This window comes from Antechinus flavipes, chromosome 5 (assembly GCF_016432865.1).
Source record: "Antechinus flavipes isolate AdamAnt ecotype Samford, QLD, Australia chromosome 5, AdamAnt_v2, whole genome shotgun sequence".
Classification (NCBI taxonomy): domain Eukaryota; kingdom Metazoa; phylum Chordata; class Mammalia; order Dasyuromorphia; family Dasyuridae; genus Antechinus; species Antechinus flavipes.
Genome location: NC_067402.1, coordinates 197,653,824 through 197,681,282, shown reverse-complemented (window position 1 = coordinate 197,681,282; position 27,459 = coordinate 197,653,824). Strand labels below are relative to the sequence as shown.

At 33.8% G+C, this 27,459-nt stretch overlaps 1 protein-coding gene across 2 annotated transcripts in view; it reads right to left on the bottom strand.

Annotated features, from left to right (window-relative positions):
- The window catches only part of ADIPOR2 (adiponectin receptor 2), a 73,048-nt gene that overhangs the window by 10,192 nt on the left and 35,397 nt on the right, over window positions 1-27,459 (bottom strand). For both annotated transcript variants that reach the window (XM_051962832.1, XM_051962831.1), the window contains exons 3-4: window positions 15,717-15,836; window positions 6,084-6,255 (exon numbers count right to left, since the gene is read on the bottom strand). In XM_051962832.1, the coding sequence (XP_051818792.1) occupies window positions 6,084-6,255; window positions 15,717-15,836 (292 nt within the window). The remainder of the gene's footprint in view (window positions 1-6,083; window positions 6,256-15,716; window positions 15,837-27,459) is intronic.

The window sequence follows — 27,459 nt, the reverse complement described above, 5'->3', positions numbered from 1 at the left end:
CACCCCAAAGAGATACTAAAGAAGGGAAAGGGACCTGTATATGCCAAAATGTTTGTGGCAGCCCTGTTTGTAGTGGCCAGAAACTGGAATCTGAGTGGATGCCCATCAGCTGGAGAATGGCTGAATAAGTTACGGTATATGAATGTTATGGAATATTATTGTTCTATAAGAAATGACCAACAGGATGATTTCAGAAAGGCTTGGAGAGACTTACATGAACTGATGCTGAGTGAAATGAGCAGGACCAGGAGATCATTATATATTTCAACAACAATACTATATGATGATCAATTCTGACGGACCTGGCCATCTCCAGCAATGAGAACCAAATCAGTTCCAATAGAGCAGTAATAAATTGAACCAGCTATACCCAGCAAAAGAACTCTGGGAAATGAGTATGAACCATTACATAGAACTCCCAATCCCTCTATTTTTGTCTGCCTTCATTTTTGATTTCCTTCACAGGTTAATTGTACACTATTTCAAAGTCTGATTCTTCTTGTGCAGCAAAATAACTATATGGACATGTATACTTATATTGTATTTAATATATACTTTAACATATTTAACATGTATTGGTTTACTTGCCATCTGGGGGAGGGGATGGGGGGGAAGGCGGGGAAAAGTCGGAACAAAAGGATTTGCAATTGTCAATGCTGAAGAATTACCCATGCATATATTTGTAAATAAAAAGCTATTAAAAAAAAAAAAAAAGACTCAGTGTACTTGAATGGCTGCCTCCATTAGACCAAAAGCTGCTTAGAAGGTGATCATGTGACACCATGCTAGTTCAAGGCATTTCTTATCTAGTTCTTATTTTAGCTGTTCTTTTCCTAACAGCAAAATAGGAATAAATGAATGAGAAAATTTTTATTAAGTGCTTACTATGTACAAAGTGCTGGGGATACAAAAAGAAAAGCAAGATGATTGTTTTTAGAGTGCACATTCTAACAAAAGTAGACACCAAAAAACAAAAAAACAAAACAAACCCCCCCCCCAAAAAAAAACAAACAAACTTTACAACAGGGAGTTTTAAAATGCAGAGAGAATGCAAAAACCATCAGAATGATAGCAAAAGATCTTCATTATCAAGATCCTGAAGTGAAGGAATGGATGCTTAACTGACTTGATGGCAACATAAAATATGAATTTGAATTCAAGTTCTATCACCTGCAATTGTGTCTATCTGCCTGTCTACTTCATAGAGCTGCTAAGATTAAGAGATAAATGTACATGAAAGTCCTTTGTAAACTATGAAAAACTTTATACCTTAGTATTTAATTGGGTTAAATCAGTTGTACAAATATAAAGTGATTTTTGTTGAGTGATCCTATTTTTAATCCCTTTAAAAAAAAAATCCCCATATTGGAATTAGAACGCAGTATTATGCTGAGGTTGATTCTTTTAACCTTGTCTTTTGCTAGACTGGCTGACATGAATTTGGAGATTTAACCAAATTTTACTAAAGAATTTACCAAAAAGTAAACTAGAAAGGTGGTCAAGGCTAACAATCACATTCATAAAGAAGATTCCTATTTTAAAGGTCTCAAGAAATTTAGAAACAGGTATTCAAAGTATCAGAATTATTTCACATACCAGTGATCTATGATAATTTTACAAAATAAATTTTAGTCAATTTAGAGAAAAACAGTACTAGATTTTTAAAAAACAAAACTTCCAACTAAAGCTAAAACTTAAATTTAGAAAACATTCCCAAGGATTTAAAATTAATCCCTAAAATCAAGTTGCCTATCATCAGTGAAATAAACATTTCCATTTTAGCTATACTCAAACATATTTCAATTGGTGAGCCAACAAGATGTCTCTTGGAGTGTACCTTTTCTGTCTAAAAGCATCACTGTACAAAACAAGAGAGCAAAAGAATGAATTGTGTTGGGGGGAGGGAAGATTGGGATGAGATTTCTTTAAATAATTTTTTAATTTGAGCTGAAAAAAAGGAAGATGGAAGGGGAGAAATTCCATATACAAAGAACACAAAAAACAGACTACAAATGATACCATGAATTATCATTTTAGAGTTTACATATATATATTAAATTCTACCCTTACTTTCAAAACTATCCTGTTTGTCTGCACTACCATCTGAACTCCCTTCTGTTCTCTTCTGAGCAAATGTTTTAATATGCTCTCTTTTTTCTCTTCTCTTTTGCTAAACCCTCTCTCCTCCTCTACCACAAACTAAAAATGGAACAAAAAGAAAAAGGAAACTTGTATCAAATAAGCATAGCCAAACAAAATATATAGTGGTCATGTCCAAAAAAAAAAAAAAAAAGCCTATCACTTCTCTCTCAAAAAGGGGGAATATGCTTGATCATAGATACTATGTGAAAATGCTTAACACAATGGCACAAAGTAAGCACTATTTAAATATTATTGGTATTTTTGTTGTAACAGTTTACTGAAGGAAGAGAACATATTAAAAGAAACTGAAAAATAAAGGCCAAAAAAAAAAAAAAAGCTAAAAAAAAAGTATGCAAGGGCATGATAATAAAGTCCAAAAAGTAAAAAATGGCTATTCTTTTCCCCACCTCCCCCCAAATGGAAGTTCCAAGAAGAATTCAGAAATAGGGAAAGGTGCTGTAGGGGAGGAAAAAGAGTATTATATTTTTGTATATCAAAGTTCCTTCTCAACTTTGGTTTTTTCATTAGAAATGCTTAAAAATCAAAAAAATGTTAAAAATGCTTAAAAATCTTCTCTTTCATTTAAGATCCATTTTTTTTTTTTTTTTTTCCCTTAGTAGGATTATACTCAGCTCTTCAGGGTAAAGTTATTCTTAGAAGGAAGCATTTCTCTTTTACCTTTTCTAACATTATATTTCAATATCTCCTCTGGTTTATCACAGCAGCTCTGTGATACAAAGAACTAGGTTTGTTCTTATGAGATCCCGACACTTAAACTTCCTTCTGGGTCCTCGCAGTATTTCTTCTTTTAAGATCAGCATTCTTTATATACATTATGAGAGGTCATCAGTGAGTTCTTTTTATTTTTACTTTTCCCTCTGGTTCTAATAGATATGGTTCTTGTAATTTCTTGAAATAAACTGTTCAGGTTTTTTTTTTTTTTTTTTTTTTTTTTTTAAGGTAAACCATTGGTTTCCAACAGCGTCGTCTTATGTTTATTCATCCTTTCAATCTTTGTTCCTGATTTAGAATTTTTGCCAGGACCAGATCTTGTCTCCTACTGAGCTTCTGGATTTAGGTGGTCAGTCTTGCTCATTCTCATTCTAAGTCACCTGAGTTCTGCCCTATCATCCTCCCTCCATCCCATCCAGAGATCTCTGAGGTTCAGAATGTCAGGTGTTCAGAAGCTTCAATGATATCTCAAGATACAGGTGGGAGACCTTAAGTTCTTAGGCGATCAAAGACTGAACACTGCTACTCCATACTAGTCAGTGATGTTCCCTGAGGCTTTCAAGGTCTCCACCTAGGAACCTTCTTCTTCTTCCTTTTTTTTTTAAACTGTTTTTTATTTACAAGTTATATGTATGGGTAATTTTACAGCATTGACAATTGCCAAGCCTTTTGTTCCAATTTTTCCCCTCCTTCCCCCCATCTCCTCCCCTAGATGTTAAATATATTAAAGTATAAATTAGATACACAATAAGTATACATGACCAAATCGTTATTTTGCTGTACAAACCTAGGAACCTTCTTTAAGGATTCTTCTGATTCTGTTGTATGAGAACATGGAGCCTTAAAAGTGTTTCTGGATCATTTCTGGCTATATTGGAAGGCTACCAGTTAATTTGTTTATACTAACTGGGAGCTGTGCTGGTTCCTTTTCCTACTGTATATGAGTTTCTGGCTCAAGTTTGTGTGCAGTTCTACTGTAATTGCTACAGTTTCTTCTCAGGTTTCTTAATTATTTTTCAATCATGTAACCAATGAAGTAGGCAATTCTTGGCTGGAAGTTTAGTAATGTGATTTCACTGGTGAATGGAAACTGTATGGATACAGGCTCTCTCCACCAATTCAGAACAGCAACTCATATACAATGGAACTTTGAGAAGTTTATATGACTTTTTCGTAGTTAGGCATTCAGTATATGTCAGGAACTGAACTTTAAAAATCAGGTCTTTCCCATATATGCAAAAATGTTTGTGGCAGCCCTTTTTGTAGTGGCAAGAAAGTGGAAACTGAGTAGATGCCCATCAGTTGGGGAATAGCTGAATAAGTTATGGCATATGAATATCATGGAATATTATTGTTCTATAAGAAATGATCAGCAAGATGATCTTAGAAAGGCCTGGAGAGATTTACATGAACTGATGCTAAGTGAAGTGACAAGAACCAGGAGATCATTATACATGGCAACAAGAAGATTATACAATGACCAATTCGGATGGGTATGACTCTTTCCAACAATGAAATGATTGAGGCCAGTTCACAAGATCTTGTGATGAAGAAAGCCACTTACACCCAGAGAGAGGACTGAATGTGGATTACAACATAGCATTTTCACTCTTTTTGTTGTTGTTTGCTTGCATTTTGTTTTCTCATTTTTTTGCCTTTTTGATCTGATTTTTCTTGTGCAGCAAAATTATTGTATAAATATGTACACATATTTATACAATATATTTATATTGGATTTAACATTTATTTTAATATGTTTAATATATAGTGGATTATTTGCCATCTAGAGAGGGAGTGGGGGGAAGGAGGGAAAAATTGAAACACAAGGTTTTGTAAGGGTCAATGCTGAAAAATTGCCCATGCCTATGTTTTGAAAATAAAAAGTTTTAATTTAAAAAAAAAAAGAGAGAAAAAAAATAAAAATAAAAATCAGGTCATCTTCTTTCCTTAACTGGCATTCTATCTGAAATATCATATATAGTTCCTCTTAGAGAGGCCATGTATTTTGGGGAAAGTACATAGTAAAATAGTATATCAAAAGATCTTTTTTCCATGCATCTTGACTCTGAAGAGATAACAGACTAAAAGTACATAGTTAGACATGCATTTCTTGATATGACTGATTTATCTGGTTTGACTTGTTGACGCACGCATTAACGCATAGTAGCAGAGATGCAGAAAACAGCATCAATAAAACAATTTAAATCAATAAAACATTAAAACTATAGAAAACAAAAACTTAATTAGAAAACAGACAATTTTGTTGCTATTTTGTCACATAAAATATATACTTAAATTATTGAAGCTTTATATTCTTTATACAGTTTCCTTCTGTTTTTAGAGTTATCTCTGTTAATATATCTGTATGCTGGGCTTTCATTGAGATTTTTTCTTTTCCTCTAGAAACAAGAATTTGTTTCAAGCCTCTACTGTATTCCCATATCATGTTCTTGTCCCTCTCCATGTTATTCTGCAAGGCTGCCTTAGCTTATATGGTTTGCCATCTTAGGTCCTGTCTGAAAAATCTCTAGGGAGAGATAGAATTGGCCTCAATTGAGATTCAGACCCCTTTCCTTCAGACTTAATGCTGCCCATAATGGTAGCCCTCTGGATTCCTCACTCCTTTGGTATCCTTTTCTTTAAATAAATACTTCTTAATGGGTAAACACAACCCTAAAGCTTGTGCTAAAGCTAAAACTGGGGCAACCACTGCAATTATGGTGAATCCCTGTTTGCAGAATGTCCCACTTAAAAACTAGTATATTTTCAAGTAAATCTAATTCCAGCATCTCTCTTCTCTTTTCTTTCATGTTACTGAAAAAAAATTCAGTGTATGCCACTCTTAATGAGGATGAGGAAGTTTGGTCAGCGGAATAGTACAGTAGGCTTGGCCTCTATCCTAAATTTAGGCTCCCATAAGCCTGATAACTTGCTTATAATTCTGCCACAGAACACCGAAAAAGAGCACTGAATGAACATTAAAGTTCTCTGGTGCGAATTCAAAAACCATGTTTGCAACAGAAGTTTCCAGGTTTCATATGTAATCTTTGTTTTTATTCTTGTTTGTATTAAATGTTTATGTTTGCCCATAATTAAATTTATAATAAAAAAGGAAATTTAAAAAGTTTCCTTTTTCCCTTTATACTTCTCCCTATCCTTAAATTCACAAAAATAAAAAGGGCATACATATTATAGTTCAACACAAATACCTAAGAGATGTGTCCAGATGTTGCCCGTCTCTGTGTGTATTCTGAAGATGCTCTTGAAACAGGCCCGGAAAGAAGGCATAGGGGGCCTGTGCCCATGCAAAAGAAAATCGTTGTCTTTTAGCCAGTCAGGCAGTACATCATGAGGAATAACCCTCCATCGGCCTTCCCATACCTGTAAGGAAAATACTTGTTAAGTAGGTTGTAAGTGAAATTGATCAATTAGAACATGCTCGTTCCAACAACAATACTCTCATTAAAGGAAATCTAATATATTTAGAACCTACTATGCGCCAAGAACTATGCTAAACACTTTACAATTATCAGAATTGATCCTCACAATAACCCTAGGATGTAGGTGCTATTTCCCTCATTTTACAGATGAGAAAATGGAGGCAAATGACGCTTAAGTGACTTGCCCAGAATTAATAAGTGCCTGAAGCCAGATTTGACCTTAGATTTTCCTGACATCAGGCTAGGAGCTCTATCCACTAGCTATACCTTTAAAGCCTCTAAGATGAATTTCAAATATTCAAATATTCAAGAATTATCTTCTTAGGAAAGAGAAATCAAACTCCAATTAATTTGGCCAAAGTTACGTAATATTTCTTTCCTTGCAGAAAATAAACTATACTATACTAGACTGCAACATTTCTTCAGAATAACTTATTAAAACATACCACAGTTGATTTTAATGATCAAATCACATCCAGGTGTGAGATAAGTTCTCCCCTCAGCTGGTGGAAAGAAAGGAATCCAAAATACTCTAACCTTAAAACTAGAACCCTAGCACTCATAGAATACAAGGTGAACTGTTTATCTTCATCATACAAGCCACTGGTCTATGAACTTCCTACCTGACAAAAAGCAGCCTCAAAGAGAATTACTGTCAGTTAGTGGTCAGCACTCACATACCTCCAAATTCATAGAATAGTAGCTAAGAAAGTCAAGCCAGATGTCCAAATTATGTGGCTAGGGCTAGAAAGATGATTCATTACTCATTTTCTCTAATCAAGAGAGAAAGACAGAGAGAGAGAGAGAGAGAGAGAGAGAGAGAGAGAGAGAGAAAGAAAGACAGAGAGACAGAGAGAGGAGAGACAAAGATAAAGACAGAGAATTAATGCATTGCAGTTAACTGCATTTAAATCCAAGGAAAGAAAACAGAATCCCCAGTAAGGTAAATCCTGATTGCTGTACCTTCATAACTAGCATCCCACTCAGGAGTTTCTAGGGAAAATTGCCATTGAGAATTGAGGATGAGGAGAAAGGAAATTAGATGATAATTTGGGGAAATGACTGAACCATGGTGATGAAAGGAGGTAGGGTAGGTTTTGGTATCCATAATAAGTTTGGCACTGCTTCTTTCCAATATTGATTCTCTCAAGAATTGAAAGTTACAAGGAAAAAAGGGAAAATGGATATGTGATACTAGCTAAATTAATTTGTGAATCTGGTTAAGTATACCAAACTATCAATGAGAAACCTAAAGGTATAAGAAAAAAACCTGCAAAACTCATTTGAAGGAACAAAAGATCTAGAATCCACAAGAGAAATAACAACAACAACCAAAAAAAATCCATAAAACACTTCCAGACCTCATATTATTACAGTTGTAGCCATCTAAATCATGTGGAACAATAAGTTAAAATAGAAAAACTAGCTATCTAAACAGACTAGAAAAGGAAAAATAAGAAACAAAATAACTCGATAATTCAGTACTTGACAAAACAATGAACATAAATTAATTAGGGAAGAACTCCCTACTTAACCATAAGAGCTGGGAAAATAAGAAAGCAAATGAGCAAAAATTAGGTTTTTATCAATCTTTTACACTCTCTGTTAATAATTTCAAAATGGATATTAAAGGTTAGATTCTAAAAACTTAAGACGTGAACAGGTAATTTATAATTGAACATATTCCATATTTGAGGCAAATATAAAGTATAAAACCAAATGGACTGACTTCCTCAAAACTGGGTTTCTGAAGGGTAAGAGAAGGGGTAAACAAAAAAATAGGAAAGTATAGAAGAAAGATGAAAAGAGAATTAACAGCTTGGAAGAATAAAATACAACTCAAGCAGCAAATTTTCACTAAAAACCAGAATTGACTAAATAGAAGCTAAAGAAATATTAAAGTTAAAAAAAAAAAAGTGAAAAATTAGGCATTGGACTGTATATCAGGAAAAAAAAACCTAACTTGGGAAACAGATCCAAGTAAGATCATTTAAGAGCCAGAACTCTTACTGAACTCTCACCCACTTGTCATAAAATTTGTTATAAGGATCAGCACTCTAGAAGGAAAGGGGAAAAGGAGAGGAGAGGAAAAGATGTTAGGAAATGTAGGTGATGATAAAACAAAAGACAAGGAAACAGGTAGAGAGAAAAGAGTAGAAAGATCACATAGAAAAAGGTCTTGGTTCTCTGAATTTTATCTGACTTAGGTGAATCTATGGGACAGTGAGACATTAAGCTTTCCTCAGTTGTATTTTTATCTATAAAATAAATTTGTGGACTAGAACATGGTGCAGTAGAAAAGATCTCTGGATTTGGAGATCAAAGGACTTGTTTTAGGTCCTCAAGCACTTCCTCTCTGCCTCAATTTCTTCCTTTGTAAGGCTTTGAAATGAGATCCTATATGTAAAATTATAAATTCTTCCAAAAAGTTCTCTACCACATCTTTTGCAACAGATGTTGATACACAGATACAAATATCTTCTTGGTATTCTTTTTGTTCATCTTTAACATAAACAAAAAACAAAGGTTTCCAAGAAATGGTATAACAAAACTAGTTCCTTCACTGTCTAAACAAAATCTATGAGCCATCATTCCATTTATCTACAATGCTCTTATTTCCTATATCTTCACTCATCTCTAGAATCTGAATTCAGACATGAATCAGTTCATCCTGAGATTTGTCATTCATGGGATCATTGATACATTTAAGAATCTAATATTCAAGTTAAGATTTAGAGACAGTTTAAAAGAAATTCTTAGAACCTTTCCTCAACTCCCACACAAACTCTGCTACACACACACACACACACACACTCTCTCTCTCTCTCTTATTTTACATCGCTCTGACACTACCACTACAGAAACAAAAGGAAGACTTTACAGTACTAAAAGGCATCTGAGTTTTTAATAGGGTTTATGGTCAAATAATTTTTCACCTACTGGAAACTCTGTAAAACAGTGGGTCTCTCCTTTTTTGGCTAAGCAACATCTCAAAAAAGCAGATACAATTTGTCACCAAGACCATATTCCTATATTGATTTGTATTAGGAAAGCTACATACAGTTTTTCATTCAGTATATGAAAAAAATCTTATAAAATGCTGTTATGGCTACTACAGACAGATCTACTATAATAATGTATAGATTCCTTAAAAGCACCATGCTACGCAAAATAAACTATAAGGCTTATGGGACAAAAATAAGATTAGGAGTATTACATTCAAAAACTTCATTAGTGACGTATAGCTACCTAATAAAAATGACAGCATAGTTTTTACATAAGCTAAATAGTTTAGAAAAATATTCAAGAACACAACAATCAATAGTGCAGTGTCTGTAGTCTAGGGCTGCTGGTTATGCTACAGGAGAGAGCACAGCACCTGAGGAGTACAACACCAGGAAGAGAGAAGTGTGAGTGATAGATAAGTCCTACTCTACCCAGAGATATATAGTAACTATGATATTTGACCTTTAAAGACCTAAAATGTGTTTATATGGACATTAGAATGGTTGCAATCTGTGCTTATTGTGAATCTTTAGGGATGAAGTTGCACAACCAAAAAACTCTTATGTTTTGTTCAAATTAGTTCATACTATATCAATTAAGTTGGAATAAATGTGCATTTTCAAAACAAGTGTTATAGCAGAACTGAATAGATCATTTTCTTGCAAGTCAACATTTTTGTCCTTATTTTATTTTTCTCAAAGATTTTCTCCCACTGCCACACCTTCACCGACATATTGAATACATATCTAAAATATTTATGGACTAGTAAAATAAATTAGTCAGTCCAAAATTTACATCTTATTCTGAATTTTAAGCCTATCACCTCTCTAGCAGAAGAAAGGAAGCTTAGTTCATCTTCAGTGGTCTCAAACTGGGTTTTGTCATTCATTCAAGAATCAGAGTTGTAAAGTTGCTTTTCTTTGTTATCATTATTACATTTCTCTCATATTAGGTTACTTTAATAGACTGTATTCTTCTTTTGTTATTGAGTATTTTATTTCCCCTTCAATTACTATGAATTTTTTTCACTTTTTAGAATTTTCCTCTCTTTCAAAAATGAGATTAAGCTTTTTGTTTTATTAACCAACTTCTAGATTTATTTAGTGGTTTTTTTCCTTTCAGCATTTCAATATACTTTTATTCTCCAGAATTTCTACCCTTTTCTGTTTAGCTAGATCTGTGATTTGTTCTAGTTTAATTTCATGCCCAATGCATTCATTTTTTTCTACTCTTTTGTTAATCAACGTGTTTAGAGACAGAATACCCCCTAGTGCTTTTGCTGTAACAGTTTTAGTATACTGTTATAATTTTCTTTTATGAACTTTTTTTAACTATTTCTTCAATTTGATTTTAAAATGGTTAGTCTTCAGTTAATTTTTTTCATATCTTCAAAAGTCCTTTAATGAATATAATTTTTAGTACATTGTCATCAGAAAATAATTTGTCTGGTATTTATCTTGCCTTATTTTTGGTGATGTCTTTATATGTCCCAAAACATGACTAACTGCTATTAAAAATGTCACATATGTTAAAGATATGTAAATTCCTTTTTATCCCATTCAGTAAGTGCAAGAGATCAGTCATCTGTAATTTTCTTAAAATTCTGCTTAAGTTATTAATTTTATTTCTTGTTTATATTTGGCTAAATTTATGAATTACAACATGGGGGGGGAATACAAAATGCCATTAATTTGTTTTATCTTAAAATAAGTATTATAGAGAAATGATGACAAAATGTAGCTATTAACTAGGTTAGAAGTGAAATCTGGATTTTTCCAATTCTCTTATAATTAGTTACTTATAACATTCTTTCCAAAGCATCAATAATTTGCAATTCTTTTGAAAAATATTTATTCATATCCTTTGACTATTTATCTATTGAGAAAAAGCTTTTATTCTTATGGTATTTTCAAGTGTCTACAAATCTTGGATGTCAGAACTTAAAAGATATGTAATTTTTAAAACCTCTTATCCTTCATTCATGAAAAAGCTTTTCATATCCGTATGATTTAATTATTCATTTTTGCAATTTGCCTCAATCTCTAGTTTGGATAAGAATTTACCTATTTACTGACAGCTGTGAAAGAATTATGATCACTTCTTCTAATATTTTAAATATTCCTATTATATATTCAGTTTGACTTTATTGAGAAATACAGTATAAAATATTGGTCTAAATGAAATTTTTGCCAGATTTTTCAAGTTTTCCATGCAGTTTTTATCAAACAGGAAATTCAATCTTAGACAATTTATATCTTCAAATTTATTCGATATAGACTGAAACCTAGAAGTGCTATTTCCCATGTTTATCTTTTCAGGTTTTTCACTGATGTCTAAATTGTTTGTTCCTCTAAATGAATTTTGTCATTTTGTTTTGTTCTATAACTATAACTATATAGTTCTTTATAGTTTGTTGTTTTAACATTCAATTTGTAGATGAACTCTTACAATATTGTCATTTTTATTTTATTTACAACAACCAACTATAGTCACTAAATACTTCTCTGTTTAAGTTGGCTTTTATTTCTTAGAAGTATCATGTGTAATTTTATCTATATAAGTATTGAGTGTGTTTTGGTAGATTAGCTCTCAGATATTTTATGCATTTTGAAGTTATTTTAAATGAGATTTCTCTATTACTGACTTCTACATCTTATATTTTGTATTTACATTTATATATTATGATATAAATATATTTATAGTACATTTCTATTTATTTACATTTAAATTTTGTGTTCTGATATTTTATTATATTAACTATCTCAATTAGTTGTTATACAGATTCCCTAAATTTTTCAAAATTAACCATCATCTTATCATCAAATAGGTAGTTTTGATTCCTTTTTGTCTATCTTTAAATCTTTAATTCTTCTTTTTGTTTACTACTATTGTTAGAATTTCTGGAATAATGCTAAAGTACAGTGGAGAGAAAGGGCATCTTTGTTTACTTCTATATTAATTAAGAAAGTGTTTTTTCTACTGACTGTTGCTTTTTATCATGTTAAGGAAAAAAATTCCTTATCACATGATAGCATCTTGATGAAATTATGTTGGTTCTTCACAATCCCTGCTTCCTTTTACAGATATTTACTAACAATTTCTTCAATATCCTAATCTAGAATTTTCACAGGAATGTGAGTCAAACTCACTGAGCTGTAGTTTCTCTGTGGATTCTGATTTTTCCCCCTTTTTTTAATGAAAACAACAGTCATTCTTCTCCGTAATCCAAGTACTTCTTCCCTTCTTCACTGTTATTCATCACTATGAATAGTTCAGCAATCATTCACATTCATCATTTCTTTCAATATCCAAGGATATAATTCATCAGGACCAGATGACTGGTCATCAAGACCATTAAGTGTTTTCTAACTAACTTCCTTACTAATTTAGGTATAACTTTCTGATGGGCTGGGAACTACATTTTGTCTTTCTTTGTATCCCCAGAAATTAGCACAGTGTCAGGCACATAGCAAGTGCTTAATAAATTAATACTGACCAACTGTAAGCCATTTTTGTTCTGAAATTTCCAGTGCGATGGTCATTCTCCTTGACAAAAACAGAAGCAAAATTAAGAATTAAGCAGGTCTGTCTTCTGAATGTCATTAGTTAGCATCATTTCATCTACTCAAAGCAGCTGTCTTATCCTTTCTTTTATTCTTGTCTTTCCCTGGATGCATCTTCAGAAACACTTTTTGTTAATTATCCTTGCCAGCTTAATTTTACTGAACTTTAGCTCAGATACTATTTTTACAAGTCTAACATATTTATGAATGAAAAATAACATTTGATGCCTATTAATTGTCATGTAATTAATTATGCGGTGGAGAAATAAATACAAAAAATGAGACAGTTCCTGTCCTCAAGGAACACAGTATTACAGTACAGGATAACAACATATATAATGGAGTCATGGCCAGTGAAAAGTATTTGAGCCTGAGAAATCAGGAAGATGAGTAGAGTTATATCAGGCTCAATAGACATTTCCTTTCCAGAAACAAAGATAGTACATTGATTTAATAATTGTTCCTTGATCAAAAGTGGAAAGCTGGAGATGTATATTTGCACTATGGCCTAGGACTGGACAAATAACTGTGAATTATGTACCTTTGCACTAGCTGGCTTCATCAAGATGGCATACCCAACGGTAGTGGTCCAAAATAGAATCAGTTCCTACCCAGGACATGACAGAGGATCATTCTTTATTACCTGCTCTTGCTTCCATCTTCTAAAAATCTAACCTGATTTGTAATGACATGAATCTCTTCAGGAAATTCAGGTTTTTTGGTACCTTGTTAATAGTTTCCTTTTATTTCCTCCGATTTTCATTCTTGAAAAGTTTCTATTCCTCTTGCACTAATTTCTCCTATAGAACTTTTAAATGCATGAAATCCTGCCTGTCATTCCTCTTGATTCTATTTTCCAAAAACCTAGGGCTTATGTCAGCCTATGACTTGCATTTATTTTCTTTTCTATCATGAATTCTTTGCCTATGTTTAAACATCCAACTCTTTTTTTTGTCCCATTGCTACAGCATTATTATTCAGTTCAGTATACAATTCTCATATGAAATTTATTCTCCACTCATTTCTAGATTTAGAATTTCTTAAAGCTAGACAATGATCTCACAGATTGTCTAATACAACTGAAATGATTTATATAAGGTAACTTAATTTATGAGATAATTAAGACTAGAATCCAGGGTTACTTTTAGTCTTGTTCCGTCACTACATAGCACTGATTCTCAGTCATAACTTAGAGATAACAATGTAAATTTACATTATAAACAAATGCTCCATTTACTCCCCCCTCATTAGCTAATTAGAACTTCGATTGTTCTCAATCAAGCTTTAAAGAAAAAAAAAAAAAGGCAAGATGACTTTCATCTATAATGTCCCAAGTGATCTATAAATTCTTGGTCTCCATAAACTAGATGCTTATTTGTATGATTTTTCAGACTACTAAGTAACCTTAACTTCCTTCTTGAAAAAAAAATATATTTATTTCACATTATTTGTTACAGGACAGGAATCCCTGAAAAAGAAAGTACTATTTTGCATTCCCTTTGCCTAGTGACAACAGAGATTCAAACCTCCTGAGATATATTTAGAAACCCCACCCCATACTTAAAATTCTTTTCCCAGGATTCTATATAAATAATAAAGTTGAAAGAAAATTTTATGTACGTTTTAAAAAAATCTAAAGGACCTAAGTGCTTTTAATTTTTTAAATTAAATATTCTCTCCTTCTCCAGCCTATAAGATAACAAGAAAAACCAAACTTTTATTACAAGCAAGTACTAAGTGAAGTAAAATAAATTTCTATACTGGCTATATTTAAAAAGAAAAAAAAGTTTAAGTATCTATACATGAGTGATCACTGGATTTGGTAACATGTTTCATTATGAATCCCCTAGAATTGTGGTTGGTCGTTGTATTGATTGAGTTCCTAAATGTTTCGAAGGTATTTTATAAAATATAGCTCTTTTTATATAAATTTTTCTCCTGAGCTCATTTAACTCTCAGGTCTTTCTAGGTTCTCTGAAACTACACTCCATTTCATCATTTTTTATAATACAATAGTATTCTATAACATTCATATACTTGGTTAAGTCATTCTACAATTGATGAGCACTCTTTCAGTGATGGGTACTTTTCATCTTTCTTTGATAGGTCTAGATCTAGATTTATTTTTAAACTTTTATCTTCCAGGGCCTTTTTTCCCCACAATGATATGAACAAGAAGATTTCAGAACTACTGATGTCTCAGAATATTTCCACTAAACAACTTCCCTTTCAATAGGATCATATTTTGGCTATTTTTAGTAAGAAATAGTCTCCAAAAAAAAAAAGATCTGATAAAGAATCAAAAAAACAATAAATGAAACAAAAAACTTTAGAGCCAAGACTCTTGAAGAAAATGATAATCAGGTTAGTTTGGAAATGATGGCTCTGTTAGCAATTGAACTGAACACCAGCTGGGCATAAAAACAGATGGGAAATTCTATTCAAATAAGAGAAATTCTAGAAAGAATGAAAAATTATTTTCATACCCACATCCTCTGTCAGAACAGACTCTAATGAGGCTCTTGTGTAGGCATTTTAAAGTTCTTTGAGTTCAAACATTTCAAATCCCAAAATGTTTATTTAGTCTTAATTCACCTACATGCTCATTAATACCGGTAAATAAATATTGAAAAAATTTATTTACAAGTTCAACCTTTAATAAGGGTGCTAGAGGCAACTGTATATATACTATACTCTGAAATGACTTGGTACATTTCCTCTACCAATAAAACCCAAAAATTACCACTAAGGTAAATATAAAAGTTGAGCTATTTATTAGTTCTTGACTTAAAATAACAAAAGTAACAGAGATAACAAGAAACTTCCATCTTACCTTACATACAAATTCTTCCATTCTTTCCATGGCATGGTGAGCTTGTAAGAGGGGGGACATGCCCATAAATCCCTCATCTTCCTGAGATGATCCATTGTTGCATTCATTCTCCTCAGACTTCTGCAAAGCAATCAGAGAAATGTTCCATGTAGTTTATTAGTCAGTAACAGAGACTGGAAACAAAATTATAATTTTTTTTTAAATCATGTTATCTTTATAGGTTAATAACAGTATTTCTACTATGCTCAAAATAAAGTTACAGAAAAGTCCTAAGCCAACAGAAAAATGAAGTAAATTTACTAAGTTTGTAGTTTATTAGAATCTTGGTATTTGAAGTTTTTTTTAAAAAAGTCTTCTTGAATAAACAAACGAACAGTTTTCATACTATATGTAAATGTCTAGAGTTCTGATAGAAAATTCCTAGAATGTATAGTAAGGAACAATAGAAATGGGATTACACAAGTCTATAGACAGCAGAGAAATAACTATTCACTGTTTATCTAGAATATAGGAAATTTATAAAAAGATAAACTTCCTTTAGTGGCTCCTCCTATTATTATTAAACTCAAAATGTTCCTGTACACGTAAGTGAAAGTTAAATTGTAACATAATATGCTTCTAAGGAAGTTAAATTCTAACAAAGCATAGTTTTTAAAGAGTGGATTCCTAAATCTCCTTATCTCCTTCCAAGAACAAGTGTATATGTTGGAACTAAGCTTCAATAGATTGTTCTGCCAATGTTATGCTAAATAATATCAATGAACCTAGATTAATGTAAACTTATCAACAGAGAAATAATGGGATGATAGTTTTCAAAAACTATTGTATTAAAAATAAGGTCTGGAAATTAGTTTCATTATGCATGAATTATTTTTAGGTAACTATTTTAAAAAAGTGTTCATTGATTTCTATTTATAATCACTCACAAACTCCCTATATGCATATTCTCTGGATATTCCTGCTTTCTTCTTTTCAATAAACGCTATTATTTCAATTGTCTCCACCTAGTTTATTTCAAACAATCAATCAAAAGACCTTTATTAAATGCCTATTATGTGCCAGTCAATGTACTAACCACTGGGGATACAAATAGGTGCAAAAGACAATCCCTTCCCTCAAGTAGTTCACAATCTAATTTGGGGGAATGAGCTTCAAAACAAATATGTACAAATAATCTATACACAGAATAAACAGAAAATAATTAACAGAGAGAAAGTAATAAAATTAAGAGGAATCTTCCCATTGAAGTATAATTGCAGCTGGGACTTAATTAAAAGAAAACAAGATGCAGAGATGAAGGAAAGAAGACATTCCAGGCATAGGGGACAACAGAGAAAATATCCAGAGCTAAGAAATAGAGTGAGATATGTTCTTGGAACACTAAGGATATGAGTATCACATGGGGAGCCTAATTACATTCAAAATCTTTTCTTCAATTGGAAGTTCAGGTAGAGAGATATTGACTTCAATCTGAGGTAAATGGTCAATGACTTCAGCATTAATCAATGACAGTATGTTAAGCATGAACACTACGGAAACATTCAACCCATCTTGCCAGGATTGCATCATCAACTAATCAATGTGACTTCATCAGGAATGAGTAGCTGAGATGGACTATAGATCTTTGGCCCATAAAGGGCCTTCAGGACATCATACAAGTATTTTGGACTGTTACAAACAGCATAAAACTGAATTTCATCCGTCTTCTTACTAAGCCAAGAATCTTACAAAGTGCCAGGATTCTTGCTAATTTGGAGGGATTCCGCCTTTTTTAGAGATGGATAAACTATAGTGTTGATAAACCCTATGGAGTGCTCATTTTTCATTTAGCAGCTTCTGAATTTTCATCAAATCAGTCTTATGTTTGTGAGTATTCTAGTCCAGATGAGTAACTGTGCTGCTGTACATCAAAGTTCTTAAAGCTGTCCACTACTTTTTTGTTACACTGTTGTAAACTGTATACTAGTGGAACTTTCCCTCCAAGTTAGCAATGAACTCTTCCCGTTAGACCCTAAGTCTTTGGTAGTTATCACTTTTCTTGTATTGAATGAGAACGTTTAGAGTGGAGAGGTTAAGTCTATGACCTTATCTGTCCAGCACCCTGTCACACTCCATCTTCACCATTCTCACATCTTAACTGTATATTTTCCTCACAATAATATAATCTAATAAATAACAATGTTTGCTGCGAGGTTGCATCCATGAAGTTTTTTTGTATTTAGGTAAATGGAAGACAGTGCGCTGATGATGAGTAGGTCATAAGATTAAAAATCTTCAGAGTAGTTTAAGTGGCTGCTATTTCTGACTACATTTCTCCCAAGGACTCCCTGCAATACTATGCCTAATGTGACAAAGTCACCCAGAATTTTAAGCTTGTTCTCTTTCAGCACACTGATGATGAGGGTCTTCATAAAATTGTTCTTTAACCTCATGAGGGTTCATCATCGTGGAAGCATACACACTTATGGTGGTGTATTTCTCCAGAGTGGCAATCTCATTGTGATGAGGCTGTCATTCACTTTTGGAAGGCATACAAGCTTGTAGACTAGATTAGCTTTGAATGTTAATACTTACACCAGCTTCACAGTATTCCTCTTCACTGTGGCCACTCCAGAAAAATGTGTGTCCTGGGACACAATATCTGCTAAGTTCTTTTGCAACAAAAGCATTTCTCTTTCAGGTCTACTGAATTTTGTGTTCTCCACAAGCATATGCACATTCCATGTATCAAAAGTGAATAGAATCAATTTTTCAACAGTTTTTGTACAATTTTTTATGTTTTTACTTCAGGGAAGATTACCTGCCTGCTAGTAAGCAGATCAAGATTAAGTTAGATGAAGACAATTTTTAGGGTGTCTTTGTGAGCCTCTTCTTCATGCCAGAAAGTAAGCAATGCAATAATTTACAGAAGGATGAAGAGGTATCTTGCTGCAGTCCAGTGGGAAGATGATTCCATGGCCTGAGTTGCCTGCATACAGGGTTTGTTTCCTTTCCTTTCCTGAACTCTTTGGTCCTGCCAAACTGGTCTTTTCACTGTTCCTCACTAATGATATCTCTCTCTCTTCTTTTTTGTACTGACTTGTCCCAATAATTGTACAGGGGAGACTAGTACTCCTGATGTGAGGGCTACTGAGCCCATTACCATAGGACTTTGAGGCAGGTAAAAATGGTATGGGTGATATCTTTTGACTGGCATATAAACTGGATTCAAATGAGGCAGAGTTGCACAAAGTTGTTAGTCTCACTCAATTCTAGAGTTATCAAAGTCCAATGGTGGCAAGACAAAAACCAACAAAACCAGCAATAGCCCAGTATGCAATGGATGATGATCTTAGCATCTGTGATGTCGAACTAAGCTCTAAATACTGTACAGAACCTGCTTCAGCTTTGTGGCTGTTAGAACAAATTGTTCTCTGCCCATATCACTAGGAAGAAGTCTTCACATGTTTGGGGTAGATACTCTCCTAACTCAATGACAGATCTAAGGCCTGTCGATTACCCCCAATCTGGTTTTGTCCACAGGTTGAAATAGTTTACTACGGTGTAGGTGCTGTGCATACTGCAGCTTCTTAGAACTACAGGCAAGAACTGAGTGAAACAAGGAAACAACACAAATGTGAAAAGCATCCCTGAAAAGGGCTCAGCAGCCCTCACATCAGAAATACTACTCTTTCCTGAGACAAGCCAAGAGAGAGAGAGGGAGAGAAGGAGGGAGGAAGAGAGAGAAAAAGAGGAAGAGAGGAAAAGGGAGAGAGAGAGGGAGAGAGGGGGAGAGGGAGAGAGAGAGAGAGAGAGAGAGAGAGAGAGAGAGAGAGAGAGAGAGAAAGAGGGGAAAGGAGGGAGAGAGGGTGGGAGGGAGGGAGGGAGATAACAGAGAAACAGTGAAAAGACTAGTATGGCAGAACCAAAGAGTTCAGGAAAGGAAAGGAAACAATGTAAATAATGTAATAATCCAAAATGTAGGTTGGTGCAAAGTTGTGAAGGGTTTTAATATATTTGATCACAGAAATAACAGGGAGGCACAGGGGAGTGACATGATGAGAAAAACTCTTTGGATAGTTGTATGGAGGTTTAAAGAACAAGAGGCAAGGAGAATAATTATGAGCCTACTGCAAAAGTCCAGCCAAAAGATGATGAGAACTTGACTAAAGATGATAGTTGGAAGAGTTAAGAGAAGGTATTCAATGTGAATAGATGTCAAGAAACTAGACATGATGTAACAGGCACTTGTTTCTTGGTCTATTTACAGTAATAACTGAACTGTGTATTCTTTATTGCAGTGTACCATTGTTCTTGCTTACTAGAAACACAGTTCTGTAAGCATTCAGGTATCCTATCTTTATAGCTTCCTGGGCTCCTAGTACTGTGCTTAATAAGTATTTCAAGTACTATGCTCAAAGGCTATAAAACTTGCATACTCTTTCATCCATCAATAGTTACTAGGTCTGTATTCCAAAGAGATTAAAGAAAAATGGAAAGGATAGATAAGTACAAAAATATTTAGGGAACTTTGTTTTTGTGGTGGCAAAGAACTAGAAATTGAGGGCTGTTCATGGCTGAAAGAGTGATATATGATTGTGATGGAATGTTATTGTGCTATAAGAAATGATGAGCAAGATGGTTTCAGAAAAATTGGAGAGTTATATGAACTGATGCAAAATAAAACGAGCAGAATCAGAACACTGTACACAGTTACAACATTATTGTAATGATGATCAACTATGAAACCCTTAACTACTTTTGATCAATACAATGATGCAAAACAATGCAAAAGACTTCATTATGAAAAATACTATCCACCTCCATCTTGAATAAAGATTGAAGCATAATTTTTTATTTCCTTCACAGACTAATTGTACACTATTTCAAAGTCCAATTCTTTTTGTACAGCAAAATAACTGTTTGGACATGTATACATATATTATGTTTAACTTATACTTCAACATATTTAACATATATTGGTCAACCTGCCATCTGGGGGAAGGGGTGGGGGGAAGGAGGGGAAAAATTGGAACAAAAGGTTTTGCAATTGTCAATGTTGAAAACTTATTCATGCATATATCTTGTAAATAAAAAGCTATAATAAAAAAAAAGACTGAAGCATAATGCTTTTCTTTTTTTCTTGCTTTTTAAAAAAACAATATGACTAATAAGGAAATTATGTTTCACATGAATTCACATATATAATGGATATCACATTGCTGCCTTCTCAATAAGCTGCGGAAAACATTTGGAATTCAAAATTTTTTAATTAAGGTTAAAAAATTGTTTAATAAATAAACTAAAAACAATAAAAACATGGGGGATGCAAAATATTTTCTTTGCTTGATTACAAGTAATCATCAATGAAATGTGTTATTACCTATTATAAGAATTATAAGTAGGCATTCCATTCTCTTCTTCTGCCACCATCCCCTAGAACTCTACCTCTCCCCGAAGAGCAATCAATCTAAATCTTCCTCAGGTAGCTTAGCATCTCAGTACTCCCTTCTACATCAACTTCCTTTGTCTCATTTTCATGAACTTTTCTAGTGGTGCTAATGATTCTTGTCCTCCTGGGCCATTAATGTCTTCAAATCCTAATTTTCTATTTCTTTCTCAGCAATCTATCAAAATATTCTACCTTCCTGTTTCTCCATACCCTACCATTTCTAAGCCTAATCAAAACTCTTTTAAATATATTTTATATTTAATTATATATACTTTCCTCAGGAGAATACCACTTTGTAAGTTGAGGAATAAGGACTTTCGTTTTGTCTCTATGTACCAGTTGGCTAGCATATTGCCTACCACAAAGTAGGTATGTATTAAATAAATATTTATTGAATGAAATCATTTATCCTCATTTCTATTACTCAGGTTTCTCCCAGTTCATTATCCCTACTATGGCCTCAGAATAATAAAGACTTAAAATTGAAAGGAACCTAAGAGGTGATCTTGCCTAATAGATACTTAAATAATTCTTCATTACAATTTAAACATATACAGACTTTGCTTTTTTTGTGAAGGGAATTCAGTATCTTCTGAGATAGGCAATTCCATTTTTTTGATAATTTTATTTGTTCAGAATTTTTCCTAACCTCATCTTCTCTACAACTTCTATTTATTACTCCAAGTTGTATCTTCTACACCAAATCAGAACAAGTTTAATCCCTTTTCCACATGAGAGCCCTTTAAATATTTAAAAACAGCTGTCATAAAAAAGATAACATTAAGAAAATTCCCAAGGAAAGGGACTTGTATGTGCCAAAATGTTTGTAGCAGCCCTATTTGTAGTGGCTAGAAACTGGAAAATGAATGGATGCCCATCAATTGAAGAATGGCTGGGTAAATTGTGATATATGAATGTTATGGAATATTATTGTTCTGTAAGAAATGACCAGCAGGATGAATACAGAGAGGACTGGCGAGACTTACATGAACTGATGCTAAGTGAAATGAGCAGAACCAGGAGATCATTATACACTTCGACAACGATATTGTATGAGGACATATTTTGATGGAAGTGGATTTCTTTGACAAAGAGACCTAACTGAGTTTCAATTGATAAATGACGGACAGAAGCAGCTACACCCAAAGAAAGAACACTGGGAAACGAATGTGAACTATCTGCATTTTTGTTTTTCTTCCCGGGTTATTTTTACCTTCTGAATCCAATTCTCCCTGTGCAACAAGAGAACTGTTCGGTTCTGCAAACATATATTGTATCTAGGATATACTGCAACATATCCAACATATATAGGACTGCTTGCCATCTAGGGGAGAGGGTGGAGGGAGGGAGGGGAAAAACCGGAACAGAAACGAGTGCAAGGGATAATATTGTAAAAAAAAATTACCCTGGCATGGATTCTGTCAATATAAAGTAATTATTAAATAAAAATTAAAAAAAAAAAAAAAAGAAAGAAAATTCCCAAGAACATGAAGGCAAAAAGTCAACATATCTCATAATTTAGATTCCTTTATGGAAATATTTTTAATCTCTGTGAGCATGATTCGCACTGGCCAGTAATAAAACTTTAAAGACATAGTTAAATGTCCCAGTACTTCAACTTCTTTTTCTAATTGTACAGAGATTAGCTAAAGCAAACACAAGCTGATCTCTTGGCTTAAAAATCTGAGGACCAAGTGACTTAACATTTTCCTTTATCAATTTTATCTCCAATACTATATCCAATATTCAAGAAAATTGACAGTTTTTTATAAGCCAGAAATGTTTTGAAAGGGTGGGTATAAATCAAATCTTGTTTTAAATAAGACAGAACAATTATTTCAACTTAGTTCAGTAAATAGGTTGAATTGAGCATTCAAAGAATAAACAATTTGATATAGTGGAGTCATCCTTTAAGACCTGGGAATTCAAGACCTATCTCTAACAATGGGTCACTCTTTGAGACATAATAATATAGTTTCTTACTGCTTTAAGCAACTCTATAAAATTATGTGTTGCAGAGAGGAGGTGCCAACCTGCTTAAGTAGAAGGAAAACTGCTCCCTAGCTGTGCCCTATGCCAACAAAATAATGGATTCATTCTCTATTCTTATTACATTATAGTTTAGCACATAGAACAACAAACATAAAATCTTGAAGGAATTTATGATGTAGGAAAGATAAAACATGCTACAAAAAACTAAAATATTAATTACAATGGAATAAGCACAAGAAAAAATTAATCAGGCAAAATGAGAATATCAAGGATGGATAAAATTCTGGCCGAGAGAATCTAGAATTATCCTCACAGTATCTTCTACATAATATGAGAGTTAAGCTATATGATCTTTAATGTTCCTTCTAGCTATAAAGTTTTCCATTTCATTGAAAAACAAATCAAATATAGGTTTGCCTTACGAATAATCACACCCTTATTCCTTTTCTTCAATCTTCCCTAAAAATGCAATTGTCAAAATAAATGCAAATCTCCCTTCCTATAAGGGTAAATGGGAGCGCATAGGTATGGAATACTGAATATACTGTCACACTAATCGATTTCATTGGTTGGTATTGTACTTTTTTTTTTTTTCAATTTCATGTAAAGGTTTTTTGGGTCCCCACGTATGGCAAAAGATGGGTTACAAATCCTTATTAAAATTACTTATCTCTTACTTATACCCTCTGGGGCTAAACAAGACTTAAAAGGCATTTATCAATATTCCTGAAATAAATTAGGTCCAAACTATTTTTCCTAAGAAGTATCACGGTAATAAATACATGCCCATGTGTCTCCTCAAAAAACCCTTATTTGATCTTTTCAACTTTACCAAATATCATCCTATATATATAATTTCTTCTGCCCACTGTAACCAAACTTGAGAAGACCATAGGTGCCTCTATTATCTCTGCTCTTACTCTTTTCTAAGTCCTTACAATTTGGCTTCCAACCTCATCATCTCACCAACTACTCTCCCCAAAGTCAACAATAACCTCAAAATTGCCAAATCCAACATCCTATGTAACTGATACTGTTAATCATCACCTTCCCTTGAAACTTTCTTCCCTCTAGGTTTTCAGGATACCACTCTTCTAGCTATCCTCTTATTTATCTGACCATTCTTCAATCTCTCCTGCTGAATCCTCATCCAGGTCATGTCCATTAAGCCTAAGTGTCTCACAATGCTTTGTCCTGGGCCCCCTACTCTTCTCTCTCTACACTACTTCACTTGATCCTATCATCAGCACCCATGGATTTAATGATGTACCTCCCTGCTGACTTCCAGTCTCACATCTTCTTTCAGATAGATCAGATTAGGTGTCTATTAGATATCTTAAACTTAATATGTCCAAAACAGAACTCATATTTCCTTCTAAATTCTCTCCTACCTCTTACCCTCCCTTACTATTGAGGGCAACACTATTCTCCTAGTCCTTCAGGCTCACAATCTCAGTATCATTCTTAACTCCCAACTCTCAAGAAATGACCAGCAGGATGACTACAGAGAGGCTTGGAGAGATTTACATGAACTGATGCTAAGTGAAATGAGCAGAACCAGGAGATCATTATATACTTCAACAACGATACTGTATGAGGATGTATTCTGATGGAAGTAGATTTCTTTGACAAAGAGACCTAACTTAGTTTCAATTGATAAATGATGGAAAGAAGCAGCTACATCCAAAGAAAGAACACTGGGAAATGAATGTGAACTATTTGCATTTTTGTTTTTCTTCCCAGATTATTTTTACTTTCTGAATCCAATTCTCCCTGTGCAACAAGAGAACTGTTTGGTTCTGCAAATATATATTGTATCTAGGATATACTGCAACATATCTAACATATATAGGACTGCTTGCCATCTAGGGGAGGGAGTGGAAAAACTGGAACAGAAGCGAGTGCAAGGGGTATGTTGTAAAAAAATTACCCTGGCATGGATTCTGTCAATATAAAGTTATTATAAAATAAAATAAAATATTAAAAAAAAACATTTTAACTCCCAACTCTTACTCCCTTTATTCAATCTATTGCCAAGGTCTACAGATATCACCTTTGTAACATCTCTCATCTACAATCCCTTCTCTTCTCCAATAATATAATAAATAATCACCCTGATGCTGGGACTTCGCACTTCACACTACAATATGCTGCCAGTGGATTGCCTGTCACAAGTCTTTCTCTATTCCAATCCATTCTCCATTTATGTCACTCCAAAGTAATGATTCTATCCTTTTATTGGTTCTTTTTCTTCCAATGTGGCTGAAAAAATGCCCTACTGCATGTATTGGTCAACCTGCCATCTGGGGGAAGGAGGGAAAAAGTTGGAACAAAAGGTTTTGCAACTGTCAATGCTGAAAAATTACCTATGCATATATCTTGTAAATTGTGATGACTGCATATTTTAAAATCAGCCGGAGTCAGGAATTCAGGTTAGGGTAAAATCGTCAATCTTTATTCTTAGTAGAGGTGAAAAAGGATCGAAGGTGAAGGGGAATTGGAGGTGAAGGGGGATCCGAAGTGAAGGAGGATTAGCAATGTGAGCAGCTGTGACAAGATGCCAGCCAGCAGTCTCTCTTTCCGCTTCCTTCTCCGCCCCCCTGCCTCCACCCACCAAAATCGTCATTTCCACATCAGGACTTGCACAAAGAGTGGGCGGGGGCCATTCTTTCTCCAAGTGTATATATATTAATAGAGTATGGTCCAATTACTATTTAGCCTCATGTGCTTGGGACCTCAGTGCATCAACTCGAGCCTCAACCCATTACAGCAAATAAAAAGTAATTAAAAAAAAAAAAGAATGCCCTATTGGTTTTTTGTTATCCTTCACTTTCCTGAGCATACCATATTCATATTTATTCTTTGCTACCTAGCCTTGCTTTTATCTTTTCCTGATCTGTTTTTTAATATATAAGTTAATTGGTGAGTTTCTGCTGGGGATATCATCATTCATTTAGTAACTTAGGTGTAATACTTGGGAGTTACTTTCAACTGTGTTTTCTTTCCTTATAATCAATCAGCTGCCAAATCTTTTTATTCAATATCTACAAGGGAGTTCATATCCATCTCCTTTTCTCCCTTCATATATCCACCCCTGGAAAAGAGCCTGTAAAAGCTATCATATCTCTCTTTTTACTATTTTTCCCTTCTATACTAAAATCCTTGAGAAAACTGCCTGTACTAGCTTAGAAAATTGCCTAGCATATAGTAGGCATGTATGTTTACTCCTTTCCCCTTGTAAATCCTTTATAATATGATTTCTGACTACATGAATCAACTGACACTGCCTGAAAAAACTGCGAAATCTAATAAAAGCATTTTCTCAATCCTCTTTTTGAATCTCTTTGCATCATGTCATACTTGATCACTATGCCCTGGATAGTTTCTACTCTCTAGTTTTTCATAATCCATTTCTTCTACCTATTTGATCACTCCATTTATCTGCTAGTTCTTTCCATGACATACCCAGTAGCATTAGGTATTCATTAAGACGCTGCCCTGCCCCTTTCTCTATTTGATGTACTTTCTCATTTAGTGATCTCATCAGCTCCCATGGGTTTATTTGCAGATGATTTCCAGATCTCCAAATGTAGACCATGACACTCTCCTGCATTTTATCCCTTTATCATTAACTTTGGATAGATCAAACTAGAAGATTTTAGCAGCACCTGAAACTCAACAGGTTTGGCCCAATAGGGCCAAAATAGAACATATTATCTTTCCCCAAAACTACTACTTCTTTCCAATTACTGGCGTCAAACACACCAGTAATTCAGGTTCTTAAAAACTCAAGTGTCATCCTCAGCTTTTCAGTAAGTCACCCCCATATATCCAATCTGTTGTCAAATCTTACAATTTTTACCTTCACATCTCTTTATATACAACCCTTTCACCACACATTCAGCTACCATCCTTGTTGAGTATTTATCACTCCACTCCTAGATTATTGCAATAATCAGCTGCCAAAGTGATTTTTCCCAATGCACAGAACTATCTTCCTACCACCATCCAAACACCTTACCCTATGGTTCCTTATTACTTCCAGAACAAACTTTTCTAGTTGGCATTTACAGTCCTTTACAACCTGACTCCTTCCTACCTTTACATTCTTGTTGTGCTCTCCTTTCCACTTGCTGTTCTTCACACACAATAACTCACTGTCTAACTTTGCACTAATTGCTCCCATTCCTGGCACATTCTGTATCCCCTACATTTTCCTGGCTTCCTTCAGATTCAACCTAGGTCCTACTTTTTGTAGGAAGCCTTTCTTAATTGTTTCCTTTCCCCTCCACCCCACTCTGTGGAATGCTCTGTGCTAGT